This window comes from Acartia tonsa, chromosome 11 (assembly GCF_053477335.1).
Source record: "Acartia tonsa isolate MP-2025a chromosome 11, ASM5347733v1, whole genome shotgun sequence".
Lineage (NCBI taxonomy): Eukaryota > Metazoa > Arthropoda > Copepoda > Calanoida > Acartiidae > Acartia > Acartia tonsa.
The window spans coordinates 2,109,851-2,130,324 of NC_137270.1; the positions used below are offsets into that span (position 1 = coordinate 2,109,851).

The window sequence follows — 20,474 nt, forward strand, 5'->3', positions numbered from 1 at the left end:
ATTTTAGGGACAATTCACATAGGTCCTATGATAGTTTTAGGCTTTTTTATTTTTAGCTTCAAATTTATGGATGATTTTCCTTTCAGTTTATTAGGGGAGATTCAAATAGGTCCTATGATGGTTTTATGCCATTTTATTTTCAGTTTCAAATTTTTTTTGGTTGTGGTCAAAGATTTTGATAACCAGTGAACTGATTGAGTTCTCCGTTTAGAGACAATTCAAAGGTCCTATTATACTTTTAAGTTATTTCATTTTCAGCTTCAAGTTTTGGGATATTTTAAAGGTATTTTTAGTCCCTAGGGGATAGGTGTGTACTGTGTAGCTGCTAGTATATTGTAAAGTAGTACATTGTTTATGGATGTACTTCAGTGCAGCATTATTAATGTGTTAAATAATATCTATGTTTCCAGATTTAAAATGTATGGAGATCTTACTGTTGGAGAAAATAAAAGTTCGATTACCTGGACAATTGACAGAGACAATTATTACCGCAATCAGCTCCCAGATACGGTTTCAAGTAACACCTTTAGTGTCTGTGACAGAGATAATAATCATGGTATTTGCAGGCTAGGAATTACTAGATCTCCATTAAAGATAATTCTAGAAAATGTAGGCAATGCTGACATTACCTTAGGTGGTGAAATAAAACTATGCTCGGAACACCCAACAGTATTACGTTCCAAATTTGAAAGTAAAGCAATTTCAAATATCAATCCTCTTAAATGGACTATAAACACAACTAGGTATGATCTTAGCATGATCTATTATGTAAAGTTGAACCTTGAGTCGCCATGTTATTTCATTGGTAAAGACTTTCCCAATGCTGCTGAAACTAAGGATACTGCTGGAAAGGAGACGTCAGATCTTTCCACTGATCTTGACAAACTATTGACTGAAGGCAAATACTCTGATGTTGAAATCATTTGTTCTGATGGAGAAACTCTAAAGTGTCACAAGAATATTTTGTCCGCCAGAAGCCCAGTTCTTGAAGCAATGTTAAGCAATGATTTCAAGGAAGTTTCTAGTGGCCAAATTAAGCTGGATTACTTTGATACAGAAGTTGTGAAGGTCATAGTTTCATTGCATCTCAAGCATATTTATTATTAAAGCAAAATTCATTGCATTGCATTCTATTTTAACAGGAATAAGGTATAGCCTAAAAGTGAACTAAATAAAAAGGGGGGGGGGGGGGGTAAAATGTAATGTGGTGACTATTGCCACGCCATACTAGCAATTTTATTTTGGGCGCTACTCCCTTAGTTTTAGAGATAATTGGTTAAAATCTTTTGGGTTGTGTCACTAATTACTCCAAGTTTTGGTATCTTTCAAAAAAACGGCAGCGGAACCGCCGCTCCCGCCGTTCGCCGCCATTTTCCGCCGCTGCCCAAAAAAATTTTTTTATTGCATTTTTAAACCATGTTATTTTTTTCAAAAAAAATTTCTCTTATAACCAACCCTGCGGGGGGGGACTTAGTCATTTATTTCAAATTCTCGTTTATCTTAAGGTATGTCTTAAATTCAGTGCTTCTCCTCTGCTTGTGAAGATATTGGATCTAAATCTTTATGGGTTGTCACTAATTACCCCAAGTTTACGCCTTTCGCCGCCATTTTCCGCCGCCCAAAAAAACAACATGGTCAAATGATTCTAAATTGCCTAGGTATTTCGGCGAGAAATGCAAAAAAAAATTTTGCGGCGCTCTCGGATGTCTTGGATCTTTAAAAAAAACGGCGGCAGGACCGACGTTCGCCGCTATTTTACGCCCCTTTTAACCAACCCTGCGGGGGGACTTTTCAATTTCAAATTCTCGTTAATCAAGTTATTTCTTTAATTCAGTACTACTGCTCTGCTTGTGAAGATATTGGAAAGTCCCCCCGCAGGGTTGGTTGGGAAAAAAAAAATTTTGAAAAAAATAACATGGTCTCAAAAAATGCTATGAAAAAATATTTTTTGGGCGGCGGCAGAAAATGGCGGCGAACGGCGGGAGCGGCGGTTGCGCCGCCGTTTTTCTTTGAAAGATACCAAAACTTGGGGTAATTAGTGACACAACCCAAAAGATTTTACCCAATTATCTCTAAAACTAAGGGAGTAGCGCCCAAACTAAAATTGCTGGTTTGGCGTGGCAATAGTCACCACATTTTACCCCCCCCCCCCCCCCCCTTTTCAACAGCATTTTTATTATTTAAGGTATTATGTAATATATAAATATAAGAAACATTTGTAAATAAGTCATTACATACAATTATGCTTAATTACAGGATTTGCTGAGCTACATCTACACTGGAATGCCCAAACATTTGGAGGACAATGCTGAGATTCTTCTCCAAGCAGGAGAACAGTTTCAGATGGAGGCTCTCAAGGGTAATACAAAAAAATGTATTAGTAGCAAAGCTACTCTATAATTCACTTTGTCTGTTTGTCCACCAGTCATTAACACTGCTAAGAGTGACTTTCTTGGCTACTATTCAAGATATCAGGCTGACATTTTTTTGTGCAAGTTCCTTCCTTTTAGAAAATAAATTATTATTTCGTTAGTCATTCTTTCAATCATAATTATGAATATTTAAAAATACATGAGAAAGGTTTTGTGATATTTTCACCACCCTATCCTTGACAGAAAACCTTTATTTTTACAATTTACAACTCTTTTAATGAAGATGAATAAATTACTATTGTTTGCTAGAGAGAAATGATGTACAGGCAAACATCCTTCTCCTTACTAATATTTTACTGTAGCTTGATAATTATATGTTATAGAAATCTGTGGAAAGCATTTGATCAAGAAGCTGACTAAGGACAATGTGCTGGAGTATTTAGCTCTAGGAGACAAGTACAGGCAGCAGGATCTCAAGAAAGCTTCACTTGAGATGGTTGTTAAGAATGCAAAAGATATCAAGGAAGATACCAAGTTCACTGAGTTTGCCATCAACAATCCTGAACTCATGGTTGAGGCTTTCAGTGCTCTGGCATTTAAGTAAAGATATTTTTAAAAGCTAACAGTTCAAAAGTATAAATCTTTCTTTTTATCAGAAATGTTGAAATACCCAAAATCAAAGTAATAAATTATTGTGTTGTTTCAAATATTGTTTTTGGCTTAAACAACATTTTGATTTATTAAGATTATTTAAACAATTTTTTTTTTTACGTTGCACATTTGATTTAGAATTAAAATTTCTCAGATATATCACAAAAAGTAAACTTAAAAATATTGAAATAATAGTTCAGTGGTTGGTATTTGATCAGTATCACATAGTTAATTTTGATGGGAAATGGCATCACCTCCTTTCAATTTATTTAGTTACATTCTTCGCTAAAAAATACCTACCCATCCATATTATAAAATAGATTTAAATTCCATTTACTTTTGTTGTTTTAATTTCAATTTTTGGTTGAACTTTATTATTTTAAGTTCCTTAATTATTTTTGCAGTTCTTATTCAAAGGAAAAAAATCTGGTAGGGTATATACCTACATTCTATATTTATATAAAACTTTGCTTTTTGATAATTATTTACTTTTACCAAGGTAAACTAAATAATGTTGTGATTTAGAATTACTGTAAATATAGAATTTCTAATATGATTATTTGACAGTTTAAAAGATGTGCAAATTTTTTTGTTTGCACTGAAGAAAAGTTTAATCCAGATTTATATTTTAATTTTATATGTTTTTTTTTCTGTATTTCAAATTTGTACATATCCTACTATCCAGTTTTGTTTATAATTTTTAGTGCAAGTTTTTTGTTTGCATTTGATTAATTTTTTTGTAAATTACCTAAGCATTTTTCGGCATTTGTCTTTGTAAATTTGATGTGATTTTTTTTTCAGATTGTAAGAAAAGTGAATAAAAATGCCTCCCCGAATGTGCAAAGGTTGTGGTGGTCCAGTGAAAGGTCATCAGGTACCTCTGGAGCCTGTCTGAGTAACTGGAGGCTGCCTCATCAACAACTAGGATGACAATATCCATAAATAGCGTAGTACAGATTTGATTTTACCATTTATATAGCTCTGCAAACAAGTCTCTATAAGACGAGTAGATGCTGAGTTGCAAAGAAACTTACACAAGAAATCTAGAAAGCTTATTACATTAATAAGTTGTCTTATGTTAGTTTTTAAGACATTACTCATTGCTGCCTTAGGAAAAGTATTTTTTTTTATAGAATCTTTGCCACCTCATTATGAAACTCAGATAGACAAACTGTTTTACTTAGTAGGTATAGAATCTTGGTTAAAGGGCGAATCCACTTTAAAAATATTTTAGTGGGCACCTTTTCAAGCGCTTTTTTTTTCTTTTTTTATTCATGTCTAGAATTAACTTGGGTTTTGTCTTATAGAAGGGCTAGAAGAATTGTTCTTCCATTCGTCAGAGCTAGTTACAAAGGTTTTTTGGTTAGGTTTTATTAATTTTAAACTCATTTTGGTGGACATACATGGTGTTACTTTGAAAATTAGACTCATTTTAGCCTGTAAGTTTCAGAAAATAATTTTTATATGCTTATGGTTTGTTTGTCTTTACATGAAAGGGTTCACATTCGTACAAATACTTAATGTATTTAAAGTTAAGAACAAACAAATAACAAATCTTTGCAAAATTTATTATTAAAAGTCAGTGTAAAAAAATCACACCCCTTAAACTTAAAGGGAGATATTAAAAAAATTTACTAATTCAGGGTTGCTTTTTGGACTTTTTCAGTGTGCGGGTAGGCACTGTCACTAGAAAGTGGGGGATGTATCAACTTTAAAATTACACACCGATTATTGTCTGTAATTCATCTTCCTAAACCTTACACCCCCCATGATTTTGGATCAATGGTGTGTCAAAATTGTCAAAATCCCTGCTGTATAAATTAGTGCAATTCGTGGATTTTTATTAAAAGGTGCATGCTAAAAGATTTACCTACAATAATTTTATCAAAAGGTAAACTTTTATTTTTTTAAATGCTCTCTCCCTCATTTTTACACAAAAATAATATATAAAGTTTAATAACAATTAGCTTATGTTTATTTTATCACTAAATCCATCAAACCCCTGCTGTATATATATTAGTGCAATTTGTGGATTTATATTGAAATATACATGCTAAATAAATTCTTATAATATTTTATCACAAGGTATAAATGCCCCATCCCCATTATTACACATAAAACTATATAAAGATTTGCTACAATTAGCTAATGTTTATTTTGTCACTAAATCCATCCTTGAAAACAGTTTGATATTTTGTTCCATTGGCTCGTGTATAAACTCCTTTTTATCATCTTTTCATTTTTAACCAAAACAAGGATGACAACATCCTTTAAAGCGAAGCTCTAAATTAAAACGGAAAACAAACGAACATTAAACAATTAGTGTCAAAATTATATGTTAACTTGCTGCAAAATTGCGGAAATACATAATTGAATTCTATTTAATGTCATACTGACATTTCTAGGACTTGATTATAGAGATTCTTCGCCTAAAATATTTTACCTTGTTGTTCTAGAAATCATCATTACATATATCAGAAGAATAGGATAGTCAATAATATCATACAAAAAGTGGTAAAAAAAGTAAAAATCAGCCTGTTTTAATTGGACATACGGACATTCTGGTAACAAATATAGAGTTACTATGCTTTCCAATTGTACCTAACTGTTACTTGAATCATCCATTGTTAAAAATCGATAGGACAATTCTAACATGTATCACTAAAGAGCTAACCATTAAGTATGTACACACACAGACCCTAATTTTAGAAAATCTTTGCTTTTAGAAATAAATACACCCTTTTTCTTTAAATGGGGATACTTACATTAACCGGTTAGGTAGTAAAGTGAATTTTTTTTGTCTACTTTTTTTGTAACATTCCAAAACATTATTCTTTAAATTAACTTGGAATTAAATTGATTTTAAAAAGCTATTTTTTTTTTAATTTCTTCAGTTGAATAGAATTTGCTAGTAAGATAATTTTATTTAATTTAAAGATGATTCCTTCTCCATTTGGTTTGTCATTCAGCCATTCACCTAGAAAGATAAAGATATTTTGTGGAGAACAATATGGAACTGTGAAGAAACGGCGGCGGAACCTTCGCTCCCGCCGAAAACCGCAGATTCCCGCTGAAATTTTATTTGCCTTTTCTCGTCATAATAGACAATTTTCAATTATCTGAGATAAACTTTTTTTTCATAAAAATTTGCCTTATATTTTCACTTAAATTTTTAGTAGCGAAGCTACTCTATAATTCGAAATGTCCGTCCGTCTGTCCGTCTGAGACAAAGTGGGGGAAACGTGATTTTCTCGGCTCCTAGAAAAGATAGACAGCTGAAATTTTTAGTGAAGATTCTTATAACATATGCCCATCTAATCTATACATTATTTTGTCCACCTGTCTGTTGTTTGGGGTGCTAGATCGATTCCTAGATTTTCATGTTTTTGTAATTTTCTCAACTCCTTTTTAAGATAATGGGCTGAAATTTTCAGGGATTGTTTAAATTTACATTCTACATATTTTCTTTAAGTTTTTTTTATCAGTTTGGGTGCTAGATAGATTCCTAGATTTTTAGGTTTTCTATGGTTTACTCGATTCCTATTCATAATTTGTGGCTGAAATTATCAGGAATTTAATATGCTCATATTCTACATATTTTTATCAAGTTTCATTAAGATTTGTCTATAAATTGCGATGCTAGATCGATTCCTAGATTTTAAAATTTTCGTGGTTTTTAAGGTTGCGTGATTTTTAAGGTTTCCTTATTTCCCTATTTTATCAACATTAATGTTTATTGTATGAAACTGCTTTATAGCATTTTTTTCCTATATCCATTCATAATTTTTGAGCTTCGCTACTTATGGATGTTGTCATCCTTGTTTTAATATTGACATGTTTGAAATATTTCAAGTGTCACGTGAAAATATAAGGGAAATTTTTTTGAGAAAAAAAAGTTTATCTCAGATTATTAAGAACTGTCTAATTTGGCAAAAAAGAGGAAAAAATTCAGGCGGGAAACGGCGGTTTTCGGCGGGAGTGGCTGTTCCGCCGCCGTTTCTTCACAGTTCAATATTGTTCTCCACAAAAGCAACTGCTGTGCCAAATTTTAGAGCTGTAACTCTTTTGTGGGCTGAGACCATGCGCGTTTTACTTTTGGTTTCAAAAAGTGGCACATCCGCCCCCCACCCTTTTTATGAAAAATTCTTTAATTCTATTATTAGTCTGTCTAGCTATCCATTATTAAATCACTTATGCTTATAACTTTGTTCCTTGTGGTAATAGGAATCAGTATTTCAAAAATCAGACGAATAGGATAATAAATACAAAAAAAAATTCAAGAAGTAAAAAATCAGTAATTTCTGGCAACAATTATAGAGTTGCTACGCTTCCTAAATCGTACCTGATTGTTATAGGAATCATCGTGTGAAGTTTGAAATCGAAAGGACAATTCTAACCTGTTTAAATTAACTAAAAGAACTAACTGTCGTGAACAGACAGACGGATGAACCCTTATTATAGAAAAGCTTCTCCTTTAAAAATATATGGGTAGTTTATATACCAATAAAAACATCTCCATTTTTCCACACCATAATACCAAATCCTGACCTTAAAAAGTGAAGGTTAAGATTATATATAAAGTCGTCTCACTTTAATAAGATTCAGAATAGGAATACAATTTTAATTTCATCTTTTTTTGGTTTAATATTTACAGTAGGTATTATTTAATCAAGAAATTATGTTCATAAGTAAAGGCCAGCATAAATACAGGGATAAGACAAAGAACGATAAATAAATGTACATCCCCAATAATGATACATAAAATTACCCTTTCTGTATAGGTATCAAATTTAGTGGTTGAAACATTTGAACACACAACTTAATTAACTAATTCAGAAAAATTTAAGAAAAGACCCCAAAGTTGTTAACCAACTAATAAGAAAACATTAATAAAAGACTTTGAGGACAGCCCAATGCCCCCTTTTTTCCTGACAAAAAAATATACCTGAGACCATGTTTAAAGTTGCCAGTGTAAGACTTTCCGTCAGTCCAGGTGTAACTACCCTGTCCACTCTTCCTTCCCTTGTACCATTCTCCTTCAAGTATATAAATTTATAAGTCAGGATTCTAAAGGGATAAGACAATGGCCGATAAATTGATGTCTATCCCCAAAGATGATACACAAATTTATCCCTTATGTAGATTACAATAAACCATCAAATTTTAGTATTAGTCCCTAAGGAATAAGAAAACGTTACTATTAAACTTTGGGGACTAGTGTAACAAACAGTCTAATATCCCTTTCCTTCCTGAGTATCGTAATATATTATCATTAATACTAGCTGTACGCCCCTAAAGGCCTCTATCTAGGGTAATTAAATTGAAGGTTGGAGGGGTGGGAATCGACAACCCCTCATCTAAAGTATAGGTTTTTAAAAGATATTTAGAAACACATTGATATTGTTACCTACTTTTTCCGTTTGTCCATCTGTTTCCATTTTTTGTTCTTCACCGCTTATGGATGTTGTCATCCTTGTTACGAATATGAACCACTTTGCGTATATGACTGAATAAGTAAACAACAGAAACCGCGTCATAAATAAAGACATTAAAATGGTTCCTACTGCTGTTATGTCAGGTGCGTGACATAACTAGTTAATGTATGAGGGAAAGCCATGGCCCAAAACAGGCGCAACTCATTACCATGCATAAATGGGACTTCCGGACAAAGGATGTGCAATCAAAGAGTTGGTTGTCTTTTGGGTGTTATCTTACTTATCAGCTGGTTGATTGACGCATTTCAAACACTAAGTATGTATAAGGTTGCGTTGAAAGGACTGCTACCCAAAGCGTCACTAAGCCCCCAAGAGGTTGAACAACCTTTATATGAAGATCCATCCGCCCAGATCATGTTGCCATACCCATGCTTTTGTCCTTCCTTGAAATCACCAGTGTAAATATTACCATCTGGAAACCTTTATGAAAAAATTAAGATCAGACATGGCAATCATAGATGTCAATGGATAAGACAATGGATGATAAATTGATGTACATCCCCAATGAAGATACAAAAAATTACCCCTTTTGTAAATTACAATTAGTGGTTGAAACGTTTGGACACTATGTCTAATGAACCAATCAATCAAAATTCAATAAAAGTCCCCAAAGTTATTGAGCCAACATATTACAAAACATTATTATAAAAATTTTGGGACTAGTGTAATAAACAGCTCAATAATTCCTCCTTCCCTGTATGGCAATCCAAATCCATTTCGGATTAATCCATCATTTTTTGAAGGTTTAAAACTTGTAAAATTGAAGTTCCGTAGGGCTATAGCAGCATAACGGGGATAGAATCAGAAAGGACTTTAAAATTGAAAAATAATGGAACTGAGTGGGAATTGGTTTTGTGTTTCACTCAAAGTCCCTGTGGAGTAATTAAAACTCCATTGTACAAATTTTAGTGTAAGTTTATTTAGGTTATATTTAGTGTTGGATAGCCCCGCAGATGTTAGGCATATAAAAAAACTACCCTCACCCCTTTATTTTTAATTTATTTTAAAAATTTATGTGTAGGTTTCAGTAATCAAACAGGCATTTAAGGGAAAACACTGGACAACACCAACATTTCTTGAGTTACCTGAAAAATCCTTTGCCATTTTGCACAGAACCTGACATTGTTTTAATATTATCTACAGAAATTTCATTGAATAAAATAACTTTTGGAAGCGCAGATACTCAATAATTATAGCAATGTTATTAAGTTATTCATTGCATCCCTACATACTACCTTAGGTACTTACTTTAAGGAATGTTATATCAGATAAAGTCTGTATTTCAAAGTTGGTACTTAGTTTTTTCTTCATAATTTTTGTCTTCTTTACACCGAGGAGAGAGGAGAAAGTTAGCTATTTATTACGCAAGTCCCCAAAGTCTTATAATAATGCTTTTTTATTCGTTGGCTTAACAAACTTTGGGTTGTTTAATTCGATTGGTTGTAGAATCAAGTTGAATGTCCAAACGTTTTAACCCCTAATAGTAATTTAAAGAAGGGGTTATTTTGTGAATCGTTATTGGTAATGTACATCAATTTATCGGCCATTATCTTATCCCTTTGGACAGTTCTATTACAATCTTTAAGTTCTTTTTACTTGCTGTTTTTGCGCTTCTCATGGCCATAATTGTCCATTTGGTGCTTTCCCTCAAAGTCCCCGTCGAGCACTGAAATCCCCTTCCCCCTTAGTTTGAAATAAATTGATCATAAAGAAAGGGTTGTTTTTTCCCTATCTCTAACATGTGGGGGGTTGGGGGGTTATAACTGAGGTACCCAAACATTGTGGGACTTCCCATAACTTAATACAACCTAACCTGACCTAAAGTAATAAACAAACAAAAGGAAAAAACCTTCCCCTTGTTTTCTATTTATTTTAAAATAAGGAGGGGTTATGTGCTCGAATAGTAACTTTGAGGAAAACCGTCGCCCATGTTCAATTAACAATTGATAACTTATATAATACACTATAACATTAAACAACTGCGCTTTAATTGACTTGACTATGTTTGCTGACTAGATAACAATAAACATTTTTTAATGCTATTGTGCTTTGTTTTACAAGTAGTAGAGATAAGCAAGACGAATCAAAACAAGGATGGCAACATCCGTTAAAGCGAAGCTCTTAGACTGTAGGACAAACGAATATTAACATTTTTAGAGTGTCAGAACTAAATAAGCTAGTATAAACTGTATATAAGTCTGAAAAATTGTAAGAAAATTTGTTGTAAAAATGCTTCAATACAGGATACTGTTTAAGGACATACTGACTTGTTTATAGAGGTACTTTGCTTGTAATATTGTACCTTAGTGTAATAGGAATCAGTATGCCAAAAATTAGATCAATCTGATGATTATGTAACATAAAAAATTGTTATTAAAAAGTTGAAAAAAAAACATGTTTTAAATTGACATTCTGGCAACGATTTCTAAATCCTACCCAACTACTATAGAAATCATCATACAAAGTTTGAAATCAATAGGACAATTCTAACATGCCTAAATCAACGAAAATAGTTAATTGTAACGGAGAATCGGACGGACATACCCTAATTATAGAAAAGCTTCGCTTTAAAAAAGATTTCTGATTTTGTATTTTAGATAAGCTGTGACTAACAAATGAATTAATTCGAGAGAGAAAAATATAATAGGGTTTGTGATTTTGGGGGGCTATGCTGTTAGTAATGACGACCTTTTTCTTTGATCCCTAAATATTACCTTAATACCTTAATCCTGATTCTAGGGCCCTGTTGGAGCAGGAAAGTGTCAGAATGAGCCTGTTGGTAATACTACTTCTGATGCGGGGGATGATAGCAAAATTGATGAGTCAAAGTAAGTTTTGTGATATTGTGTAATCCTATTAATTGAGGTATACACTTTTGTATGTTGAGCAGCTGAACCGATACGGTTCTTCTTTACAGTGAAGATTCTTATAGGTCTAGGTCACCTTGGGGCTAAAAACACTGGTTTTAATTGTATAATTTTACATTTTTACATTCATAAAAAACTGGAAATAATACGATGCCAGACATAGTTTTTTTTGTATTGATGAGAACCGGTACTATTTCACCGATTTCGAATGAATACGAGAAAGGTTTATAACTATTTTGGGGGATCTTTTTTTTTAAACTAAAATTAAAAGTGTGGGAAGGGTTAACTTCCAAACCCCTTAATGTCATTAGAGAACTATAGGGGACTAGCCGCTAGTCCTGTAATAGACAGTAGTATGGTGTATTTTAAGGATCTTGCTAGGGTTCTCCTCTACTGTGTAGCTTTATAGTTACTTTGCGGGAGGATACCACCAACCCTGACCCTCCCCCTTATCAAAAAAATACCCATAAAATTATTATTTTTTTAATGGCAGTGGGGGGGGGGTGGTGGTCTAATTCAAGCCCACATCACCTAGAGTGCCCCTAGAGGCTCTTATGGATGTTGTTATCCTTGTTTTTGTTAAGATCTGTGGCTAATGAGACTGAAACTCTTGATGAAACGAGTGCAACTCCATCCAAAGGTCGGGATGGGACAATGGGCAATTATTTGACTTCTTGTCGAAAGGTCATGAATATCAGATTTATAAGATAGAGTTCTAGTATGAAGGAGGATCTATTGATTATTTATTACAGAAATTTCAGAGGTTTCCATCTTTTATATGAGGTGTTTTTGACAGAGAAAAAAATTTAAAACGAAACTAAGTACCTAATTCTGTTCAATATTAATATAGTTTTCTGCTTTTGTTTGTATTGATTATTTTCATTGAGATTGGTCTGCTATCATAATGTGCGATAGTCCCCAAAGTCGCTAAAATAAGCCAAAATAAGAAAAGTTGCAGTAGTTTCAGTACCCAAAGTCCAAGAAAGCCAAGAAGATAAATTTTCATCAATATTATGTGCGCTAGTCCCCTAAGTTTTTAAAATAAGCTAAAATAAAAAAAGTTTCAATAGTTCCAGTACCCATAGTTGAAGAAAGTCAAGAAGATAAATTTTAGATCCATTTTCCCATCTCTACATCCCTGATCCCAAGGTCGCAGCACAGCTAGGGGGGGAGGAAGAGGCAAGAAGAAGGTAGTTGAAGAGGAGGAAATTCCTGAAGAAGATAAACAGGTACAGAGACAACTTTGTATTTGAAGTCAGGGATCTAAAGGGATAAGACAATGGCCAATAAATTTATGTACATTACCAATGCTAATACACATAACTATCCCTTCTGTAGATTATAGTTTGTGTTCAAAATGTTTGGACACTCAACTTAATTAACCAACTATTTAATAAAAGTCCATTAAAAGTCCCCAAAGCTAACAAAGCTGTTGGAACTAGAAATTTAAAAAATGATTATTGCTATCATTTAAAATGAAAAAATATGTTTTAAAAAGTTGATTCTTACGTAATTATTGATGAATTTGCCCTTAAAAAAAAGGCAAAAAACGGCTAAACGGCTGAGCCGCCAGCCGTTACTTTTCCAACTTTTTGTTCGATTTAGGGAAAATAGACCTACCAAGGATTACTCATGAAAAATTTCAGATCGAAATTCGAATTCTAAGTGTCATTTAATCATTGATTACGAGATGGTTGCATTAAACCCCCCCCCCCCCACCCCCTAGAAAACGTTATTATATAACTTTTAGGTTTAGTGTAATAAACAGCCCCTCTCTGATTTGAAGAAAAACGTTAAAAGTTGTAGGGCTCCCAGAAAAAGATTGTCTGATTAAAAGGTTGGTTGTCTGCAATTCCTTGGGCTGTGCTGCGCTGATTTTATGACCTATCCTTGATTTTTTTAACAGTTTGTCTTTTTGTGACAAGGAGGAAGATAAAGTCGAAGAAACGAGTGAGAATAAAAAGACCACTGCCAAGGCAATAGAAATATATATCTGCATGTAGTAGTATGGTCTGACTTTGCACAATCTTTTTTTATATTTTGGTTTCTAAAGGTGTCACAACCGTTCCTCCTTCCTTATTTTGACCAAAGGTGAAGTAAAGCCCTCCATTCCTACTTTAATGAACACATTTGTGGATCCCTTTAAACTAATTCAACAGGATTATAGAATTAAAAAAATCTCTAATATCCATTCGAATTGGCCTGAAATCAAATCAATACTGTATTATACCAGGGGCCTTTAGGGACAATTAAGAGAAGAGTCAATTTTACGTTTAAAATAAGCATGTAAAAAATGTGGGTTTTTTTAAGAGCAATTTCTCAAGAGGGCGAAGGTACACTCCCCTAAAACTGTTCTAAACCTTACAAGAACATATAAAAAGCTTCACTTCAAAGAAGAACCTTATCGGTCCAGCAAACAGACAGACACAGCATACCTTTTTTATAACAGAATTTTTAATATTTTTATGTACAAAGGCAAAGGGAAAGGCGACAAGAGGAAGACAAAAGAAGGCTGCCACCACTCCTGACAATGATAATGATGAAAATCAAGAAAATAATGAACAAGAAAATGAAGATGGCGAACAATCTGTAGATGCTCCAAGCAAGGACAACTCATTGGATGAAACTGGAAAATCCAAGGCTAAATCTAAAAAAGGAAAACAAAAAAAGGATAAGTCACCAGAAAAAGAAGAAAATGAAGTTGAAGAGGAAAAAGATTCTAGCATAACTGCTAATGATGATGAAAAATCTGAAAGTGAGAATGCTAAAGCTAAACCCAAAAGGGGAAGACAGAAAAAGGATAAATCACCAGAAAAAGAAGAAAATGAGGAAAAAGATTCTAGCATAACCTCTAATGATGATAATAAATCTGAAACCGAGAATGCTAAAGCTAAACCCAAAAGAGGAAGACAGAAAAAGATTCCTACCCCAGAGAAAGATCAAGTTGAGGAGAATAATGATAATGATACAGTAAATGCTACAAACAATGATACATCTGCAGAAGAAACAGCTGCTAAAACTAAACCAAAAAGAGGGGGCAGACAGAAGACGGTGAAGTCTCCAGGTAAAGAGGACAATGAAGAAGATAATGAAAAGGAAACTACTACACTAGATAGCAATGGTGATAATTTAGATGAATCTGACAATATGAAAGGTAAAACTGGAAAGGGTAAACTGAAAAACACTGCAACCCCTAAATCTGATCCTGAAAAAGAGGACAATGCCAAAGAAATCTCTGAAGAAGAAGAAGAAGACATGGAAAACGATGCATCTGCAGTTGAAAACAATGAAAATCATAATGAAGAAAGCAAAGGAAATCTCTATATTTTAATCATATCTCTTATTATATACTATATAGAATTTTTTTTTAAATTTGTTAATATCTACATTTCTTCGTTTGTTTGTCTGTCCTTGAATATTATGCTAACTGCTGTTTGGATAAGATCTCTCTTTTATTTCAAGTTTAATCTATTTTTGGGCAAATTTGTAATTTTGGAATGAAAATTGGGTCTAAAATAGGGACTAAGCCATTACCATAGAAAAAAAGATGATAATTTTTTGTTTGTAACCTTGTTTTTAATTATTAAAGCTATTTGTATGTTTATTTAATTTTATCCCAAAAAAATCGCCCACCCTTTTCCTCCCTAAAAAGGTACAATTTTTACTTACAAAGATTTAAATAAAAACTTTATCTTATATCTAACATAAAACAAAGAAATAGAGAATTCTTAGATTCAGAACATATTGAAACTTCTGAAGAAGCATCTGTTGAAAATACAGTTGAAGAAGCTGAAATTGATGACAAGGACAATGATAAAGATAACTCCAAGAAGAGAGTTCTTGGTGACATCACAAATACTGTTCAGGACGAGTCTTCTAAGGTTAGATGTTAATATAAAATCCATAAAAAAAACATTAAAAAAAACTCAATATTATTTTGTTCAAAAGATTTCTATTCTATGATATAAAGTAGTAAGTTTGTTGTCTGTAGCTTAAGATTTCGATAACAGATAAACCGGTTGATTTTTTTCTTCTGAGAAACCTACAAAGAGGACTTTGGATAGTGGTTTTAGGCTATTTTCTTCACTACCCTACCTGTTGGAAAACTATTTTGCTTTAAATATTAGATTCAAGCATTAAATATTTTGCTGTCATTTAAAAAAAATATTTGATATCTTTTGATTGTCCCAATTTTTATGGATATTTTCTATTCAAGGACTATGCTTTTTTAAGGGGGAATTTGATGCTACTATCTCCTTATTACTGAAAAAATGGCACTTGGGATCTGATTTTCCGCATAAGAATCGGCTACAGCTTGGGCTTTAAGAGAGCTTGCCCAAATGCTCTTAAGTCAAACTTTTCGTAATTATATGTTGTGTACATACACATAATTAAGAACAGTTTGACGTAATGAACTTATTTAACTAAAGTGTTACACACAATTTTCCGGAAAAAGCGTGAGAAAAAAAATAAAACCTTATATGACCATAAGGGGGGGTTTTTAATGCAACCATCTCGTAATCAGTGATTAAATGGCACTTAGAATTCGAATTTCGGTCTGAAATTTTGCATGAGTAATCCTTGGTAGGTCTATTTTCCCTAAATCGAACAAAAAGTTGGAAAAGTAACGGCTGGCGGCTGGCAGCTCAGCCGTTTAGCCGTTTTTTGCCTATTTTCAGGGCAAATTCATCATTTATTACGCAGGAATCAACTTTTAAAAACACACTTTTGGTTTAATTCAAGGTAAATGATAGCAAAAACCATTTTTTAAATTTCTAGTACCAGCTGCTAAACGGCTAGAACCGGCTGAAAACGGCTAGGAGCTGCCAAGAGTATGAAGGGTAGATATGGCTTGTGACGTATCTAGTGGTAGGTTTTTATGGGTGCTGAGCTCAAAAATACTACCAAAAATTATAGTGGCCCATCCATATGGCAGCTGGGTAACAGCTGCAGCTCAGCTGGGAGCGGCCAAGAGTAGAATGAGTACATAGGGCTTGTGACGTGTCTAGGGATAGGTTTTAATGGGTGCTGAGCTCAAAAATACTACTAAAAATAGTGGCGGCCCGTCCATATGGCGGCTGGGTAAAAGCTGCAGCTCAGCTTGCAGCGGCCAAGAGTAGAATGAGTAGATAGGGCTTGTGACGTGTCTAGGGGCAGGTTTTTATGGGTGCTGAGCTCAAAAATGCTACCTGAAATAGTGGCGGCCCATCCATATGGCAGCTGGGTAACAGCTGCAGCTCAGCTGGTAGCGGCCAAGAGTAGAATGAGTAGAATGAGTACCTAGGGCTTGAGACGTGTCTAGGGGTAGGTTTTTACGGGTGCTGAGCTCAAAAATACTACCATAAATTATAGTGGCCCATCCATATGGCAGCTGGGTAACAGCTGCAGCTCAGCTGGAAGCGGCCAAGAGTAGAATGAGTACATAGGGCTTGTGACGTGTCTAGGGGTAGGTTTTTATAGGTGCTGACCTCATAAATACTACTAAAAATAGTGGCGGCCCATCCATATGGCGGCTGGGTAACAGCTGCAGCTCAGCTGGCAGCGGCCAAGAGTAGAATGAGTACATAGGGCTTATGACGTGTCTAGGGGTAGGTTTTTATGGGTGCTGATCTCAAAAATACCACCATCCATATGGCAGCTGGGTAACAGCTGCAGCTCAGCTGGCAGCGGACAAGAGTAGAATGAGTAGATAGGGCTTGTGACGTGTCTAGGGGTAGGTTTTTATGGGTGCTGATCTCAAAAATACCACCAAAAATAGTGGCGGCCCATCCATATGGAGGCTGGGTAACAGCTGCAGCTCAGCTGGCAGCGGCCAAGAGTAGAATGAGTAGATAGGGCTTGTGACGTGTCTAGGGGTAGGTTTATATGAATGCTGAGCTCAAAATTACTACCAATAATAGTGGCAGCCCATCCATATTGCAGCGGAGTAACAGCTGCAGCTCAGCTGGGAGCAGCCAAGAGTAGAATTAGTACATATGGCTTGTGACGTGTCTAGGGGTAGGTTTTTATGGGTGCTGAGCTCAAAAATACTACTAAAAATAGTGGCGGCCCGTCCATATGGCGGCTGGGTAACAGCTGCAGCTCAGCTGGCAGCGGCCAAGAGTAGAATGAGTAGATAGGGCTTGTGACGTGTCTAGGGGCAGGTTTTTATGGGTGCTGAGCTCAAAAATGCTACCTAAAATAGTGGCGGCCCATCCATATGGCAGCTGGGTAACAGCTGCAGCTCAGCTGGCAGCGGCCAAGAGTAGAATGAGTACATAGGGCTTGAGACGTGTCTAGGGGTAGGTTTTTACGGGTGCTGAGCTCAAAAATACTACCAAAAATTATAGTGGCCCATCCATATGGCAGCTGGGTAACAGCTGCAGCTCAGCTGGGAGCGGCCAAGAGTAGAATGAGTACATAGGGCTTGTGACGTGTCTAGGGGTAGGTTTTTATGGGTGCTGACCTCAAAAATACTACTAAAAATAGTGGCGGCCCATCCATATGGCGGCTGGGTAACAGCTGCAGCTCAGCTAGGAGCGGCGAAGAGTAGAATGAGTACATAAGGCTTGTGACGTGTCTAGGGGTAGGTTTTTATGGGTGCTGATCTCAAAAATACCACCAAAAATAGTGGCGGCCCATCCATATGGCAGCTGGGTAACAGCTGCAGCTCAGCTGGCAGCGGCCAAGAGTAGAATGAGTAGATAGGGCTTGTGACGTGTCTAGGGGTAGGTTTTTATGGGTGCTGATCTCAAAAATACCACCAAAAATAGTGGCGGCCCATCCATATGGAGGCTGGGTAACAGCTGCAGCTCAGCTGGCAGCGGCCAAGAGTAGAATGAGTAGATAGGGCTTGTGACGTGTCTAGGGGTAGGTTTTTATGAATGCTGAGCTCAAAATTACTACCAATAATAGTGGCAGCCCATCCATATTGCAGCGGAGTAACAGCTGCAGCTCAGCTGGGAGCAGCCAAGAGTAGAATTAGTACATATGGCTTGTGACGTGTCAAGGAGTAGGTTTTTATGATTGCTAAGCTCAAAAAAAATACCAAAAATAGTGGTGGCCCATCCATATGGTTGCTGGGTAACAGCTGCAGCTGTGCAGTAAGCCGTTTTTTTCGGACTTTTGAAGGATAACCAAATATTGAATATTCCAGTATTAATTAAGTTGTTAAACAGCTGAAATTGGCTGAGAACAGTTACCAACAGATAAAAGTCAAAGTTTAAGACATAGCTTGTAATGGGTCAAGGAGGATATCAAAAAATTTATTATTTCAGTAGAATTAAAATTCTCCTAATTAACATTATAACTTTCTTTCGTGGACATATTACTAGTAACACTTTTTTAATTTCTAGATTTTACTGAAAACTACCAAAAACGTCTGAAAACAGTTATCAACAGCCAAAAGTATATGTTATAGATATAGCATGGCATATGAAATTTCTAGGGGTAGGTTTTTAACTTTTTAGGGGGGTGTTGAGCTCAATAATACTACTGATAATAGTGGGGGCCCATCAATATGGCCGCTGGGTAACAGCTACAGCTGAGCAGCAGCCGTTACCCTAATGCCATATGGATGGGCCTTTCTATTTTAAGGGATTATTATTAAGCTTGGTACCTATAAAAACTTTTCCAACACATTACAAGCTATGTCTTTAACTTTTACTTTTATCTGTTGGTAACTGTTCTCAGCCAATTTCAGCTATTTAACAACTAAATCAATACTGAAATATTCAATATTTGGTTATCCTTCAATAGTCCCAGAAAGTGCTTAGAGCTGAGTCTTAAACAACGGCTTACTGCTCAGCTGCAGCTGTTACCCAGCAACCATATGGATGGGCCACCACTATTTTTGGTAGTTTTTTTGAGCTTAGCACCCATAAAAACCTACCCCTTGACACGTCACAAGCCCTATGTACTCCTTTTACTCTTGGCTGCTCCCAGCTGAGCTGCAGCTGTTACCCAGCTGCAATAGGGATGGGCCGCCATTATTTTGGTAGCATTTTTGAGCTCAGCACCCATGAAAACCTACCCCTAGACACGTCACAAGCCCTATGTACTCATTCTACTCTTGGCCGCTGCCAGCTGAGCTGCAGCTGTTACCCAGCTGTCATATGGATCAGCCGCCACTATTTTTGGTAGTATTTTTGAGATCAGCACCCATAAAAACCTACCCCTAGACACGTCACAAGCCCTATGTACTCATTCTACTCTTGGCCGCTTCTAGCTGAGCTGCAGCTGTTACCCAGCCGCCATATGGATGGGCCGCCACTATTTTTGGTAGCATTTTTCGAGCCCAGTACCCATATAAACCTACCCTTGGACACGTCACAAGCCCTATCTACTCATTCTACTCTTGGCCGCTGCCAGCTGAGCTGCAGCTGTTACCCAGCTGCCATATGGATCAGCCGCCACTATTTTTGGTAGTATTTTTGAGATCAGCACCCATAAAAACCTACCCCTAGACACGTCACAAGCCCTATCTTCTCATTCTACTCTTGGCCGCTCCTAGCTGAGCTGCAGCTTTTACCCAGCCGCCATATGGATGGGCCTCCACTATTTTTGGTAGCATTTTTGAGCCCAGCACCCATAAAAACCTACCCCTAGACACGTCACAAGCCCTATCTACTCATTCTACTCTTGGCCGCTGCCAGCTGAGCTGCAGTTGTTACCCAGCTGCCATATGGATTGGCCGCCACTATTTTGGGTAGTATTTTTGAGCTCAGCACCCATAAAAACCTACCCCTGGACACGTCACAAGCCCTATCTACTCATTCTACTCTTGGCCGCTCCAAGCTGAGCTGCAGCTGTTACCCAGCTGCCATATGGATGAGCGGCCACTATTTTTGGTAGTATTTTTGAGCTCAGCAGTCACAAAAACCTACCCCTAGATACGTCACAAGCCTTATCTACCCTTCATACTCTTGGCAGCTCCCAGCCGTTTTCAGCCGGTTCTAGCCGTTTAGCAGCTGGTACTAGAAATTTAAAAAATGGTTATTGCTTTCATTTACCTTGAATTAAACCAAAAATGTGATTTTAAAAGTTGATTCCTACGTAATAAATGATGAATTTGCCCTGAAAATAGGCAAAAAACGGCTAGACGGCTGAGC

The 20,474-nt window shown here is 35.8% G+C and overlaps 4 protein-coding genes across 13 annotated transcripts in view; 2 read left to right on the forward strand and 2 right to left on the reverse strand.

Moving 5' to 3' along the window:
• LOC145331579 (long-chain-fatty-acid--CoA ligase ACSBG2-like) overlaps nucleotides 1-20,474 on the reverse strand; it is a 292,684-nt gene that overhangs the window by 108,642 nt on the left and 163,568 nt on the right. The window lies entirely within an intron of this gene.
• The window catches only part of LOC145331576 (uncharacterized), a 51,165-nt gene that overhangs the window by 14,520 nt on the left and 16,171 nt on the right, over nucleotides 1-20,474 (forward strand). For 4 of the 9 annotated variants that reach the window (XM_080176314.1, XM_080176315.1, XM_080176313.1 and 1 more), the window contains exons 1-7: nucleotides 3,813-3,897; nucleotides 11,258-11,346; nucleotides 11,970-12,025; nucleotides 12,535-12,614; nucleotides 13,311-13,361; nucleotides 13,861-14,696; nucleotides 15,116-15,266. In XM_080176314.1, coding sequence (XP_080032440.1) covers nucleotides 3,847-3,897; nucleotides 11,258-11,346; nucleotides 11,970-12,025; nucleotides 12,535-12,614; nucleotides 13,311-13,361; nucleotides 13,861-14,696; nucleotides 15,116-15,266 — 1,314 coding nt within the window. In that variant the 5' untranslated portion in view covers nucleotides 3,813-3,846. Of the gene's footprint in view, nucleotides 1-3,812; nucleotides 3,898-11,257; nucleotides 11,347-11,969; nucleotides 12,026-12,534; nucleotides 12,615-13,310; nucleotides 13,362-13,860; nucleotides 14,697-15,115; nucleotides 15,267-20,474 lie in introns of those variants that run through there. The other 5 variants (XM_080176317.1, XM_080176318.1, XM_080176319.1 and 2 more) reach the window with 4 other exon arrangements.
• On the forward strand, nucleotides 391-3,825 carry LOC145331581 (uncharacterized). The gene is made up of 3 exons (XM_080176326.1): nucleotides 391-1,068; nucleotides 2,257-2,359; nucleotides 2,756-3,825. Exons 1-3 carry the CDS (start codon nucleotides 418-420, stop codon nucleotides 2,974-2,976), a joined length of 975 nt encoding a protein of 324 aa, XP_080032452.1. The 5' UTR covers nucleotides 391-417; the 3' UTR covers nucleotides 2,977-3,825.
• LOC145331585 (uncharacterized) lies at nucleotides 3,912-8,828 on the reverse strand. Of its 2 annotated transcripts, XR_013883788.1 has the most exons (6): nucleotides 8,431-8,828; nucleotides 7,969-8,059; nucleotides 7,525-7,571; nucleotides 5,966-6,000; nucleotides 5,024-5,242; nucleotides 3,912-4,779 (listed from the first exon to the last, which is right to left on the reverse strand). XR_013883788.1 is itself a non-coding variant. In XM_080176329.1 (5 exons), the coding sequence occupies exons 1-5, from the start codon at nucleotides 8,570-8,572 to the stop codon at nucleotides 5,165-5,167; spliced, it is 393 nt and encodes a 130-aa protein (XP_080032455.1). In that variant the 5' UTR covers nucleotides 8,573-8,828; the 3' UTR covers nucleotides 3,912-5,164. The 2 variants fall into 2 exon arrangements, 1 of the variants encoding a protein (XP_080032455.1); XM_080176329.1 differs by having other exon boundaries at nucleotides 3,912-5,242.

Bases quoted from the DNA above. Each gene is read 5' to 3' on its own strand.
- LOC145331581 (XM_080176326.1), top strand. From the start codon at position 418: ATGTATGGAGATCTTACTGTTGGAGAAAATAAAAGTTCGATTACCTGG. The intron at 1,069-2,256 runs GTCATAGTTTCA...GCTTAATTACAG, and splicing joins TTGATACAGAAGTTGTGAAG to GATTTGCTGAGCTACATCTA. The intron at 2,360-2,755 runs GTAATACAAAAA...TATATGTTATAG, and splicing joins TCAGATGGAGGCTCTCAAGG to AAATCTGTGGAAAGCATTTG.
- LOC145331585 (XM_080176329.1), bottom strand. From the start codon at position 8,572: ATGTCTTTATTTATGACGCGGTTTCTGTTGTTTACTTATTCAGTCATA. The intron at 6,001-7,524 runs GTATATAAACTA...TTATCTTTCTAG, and splicing joins AAATGGAGATGTTTTTATTG to GTGAATGGCTGAATGACAAA. The intron at 5,243-5,965 runs ATCATCTTTAAA...TGATAAAAAGGA, and splicing joins ACAAACCAAATGGAGAAGGA to GTTTATACACGAGCCAATGG.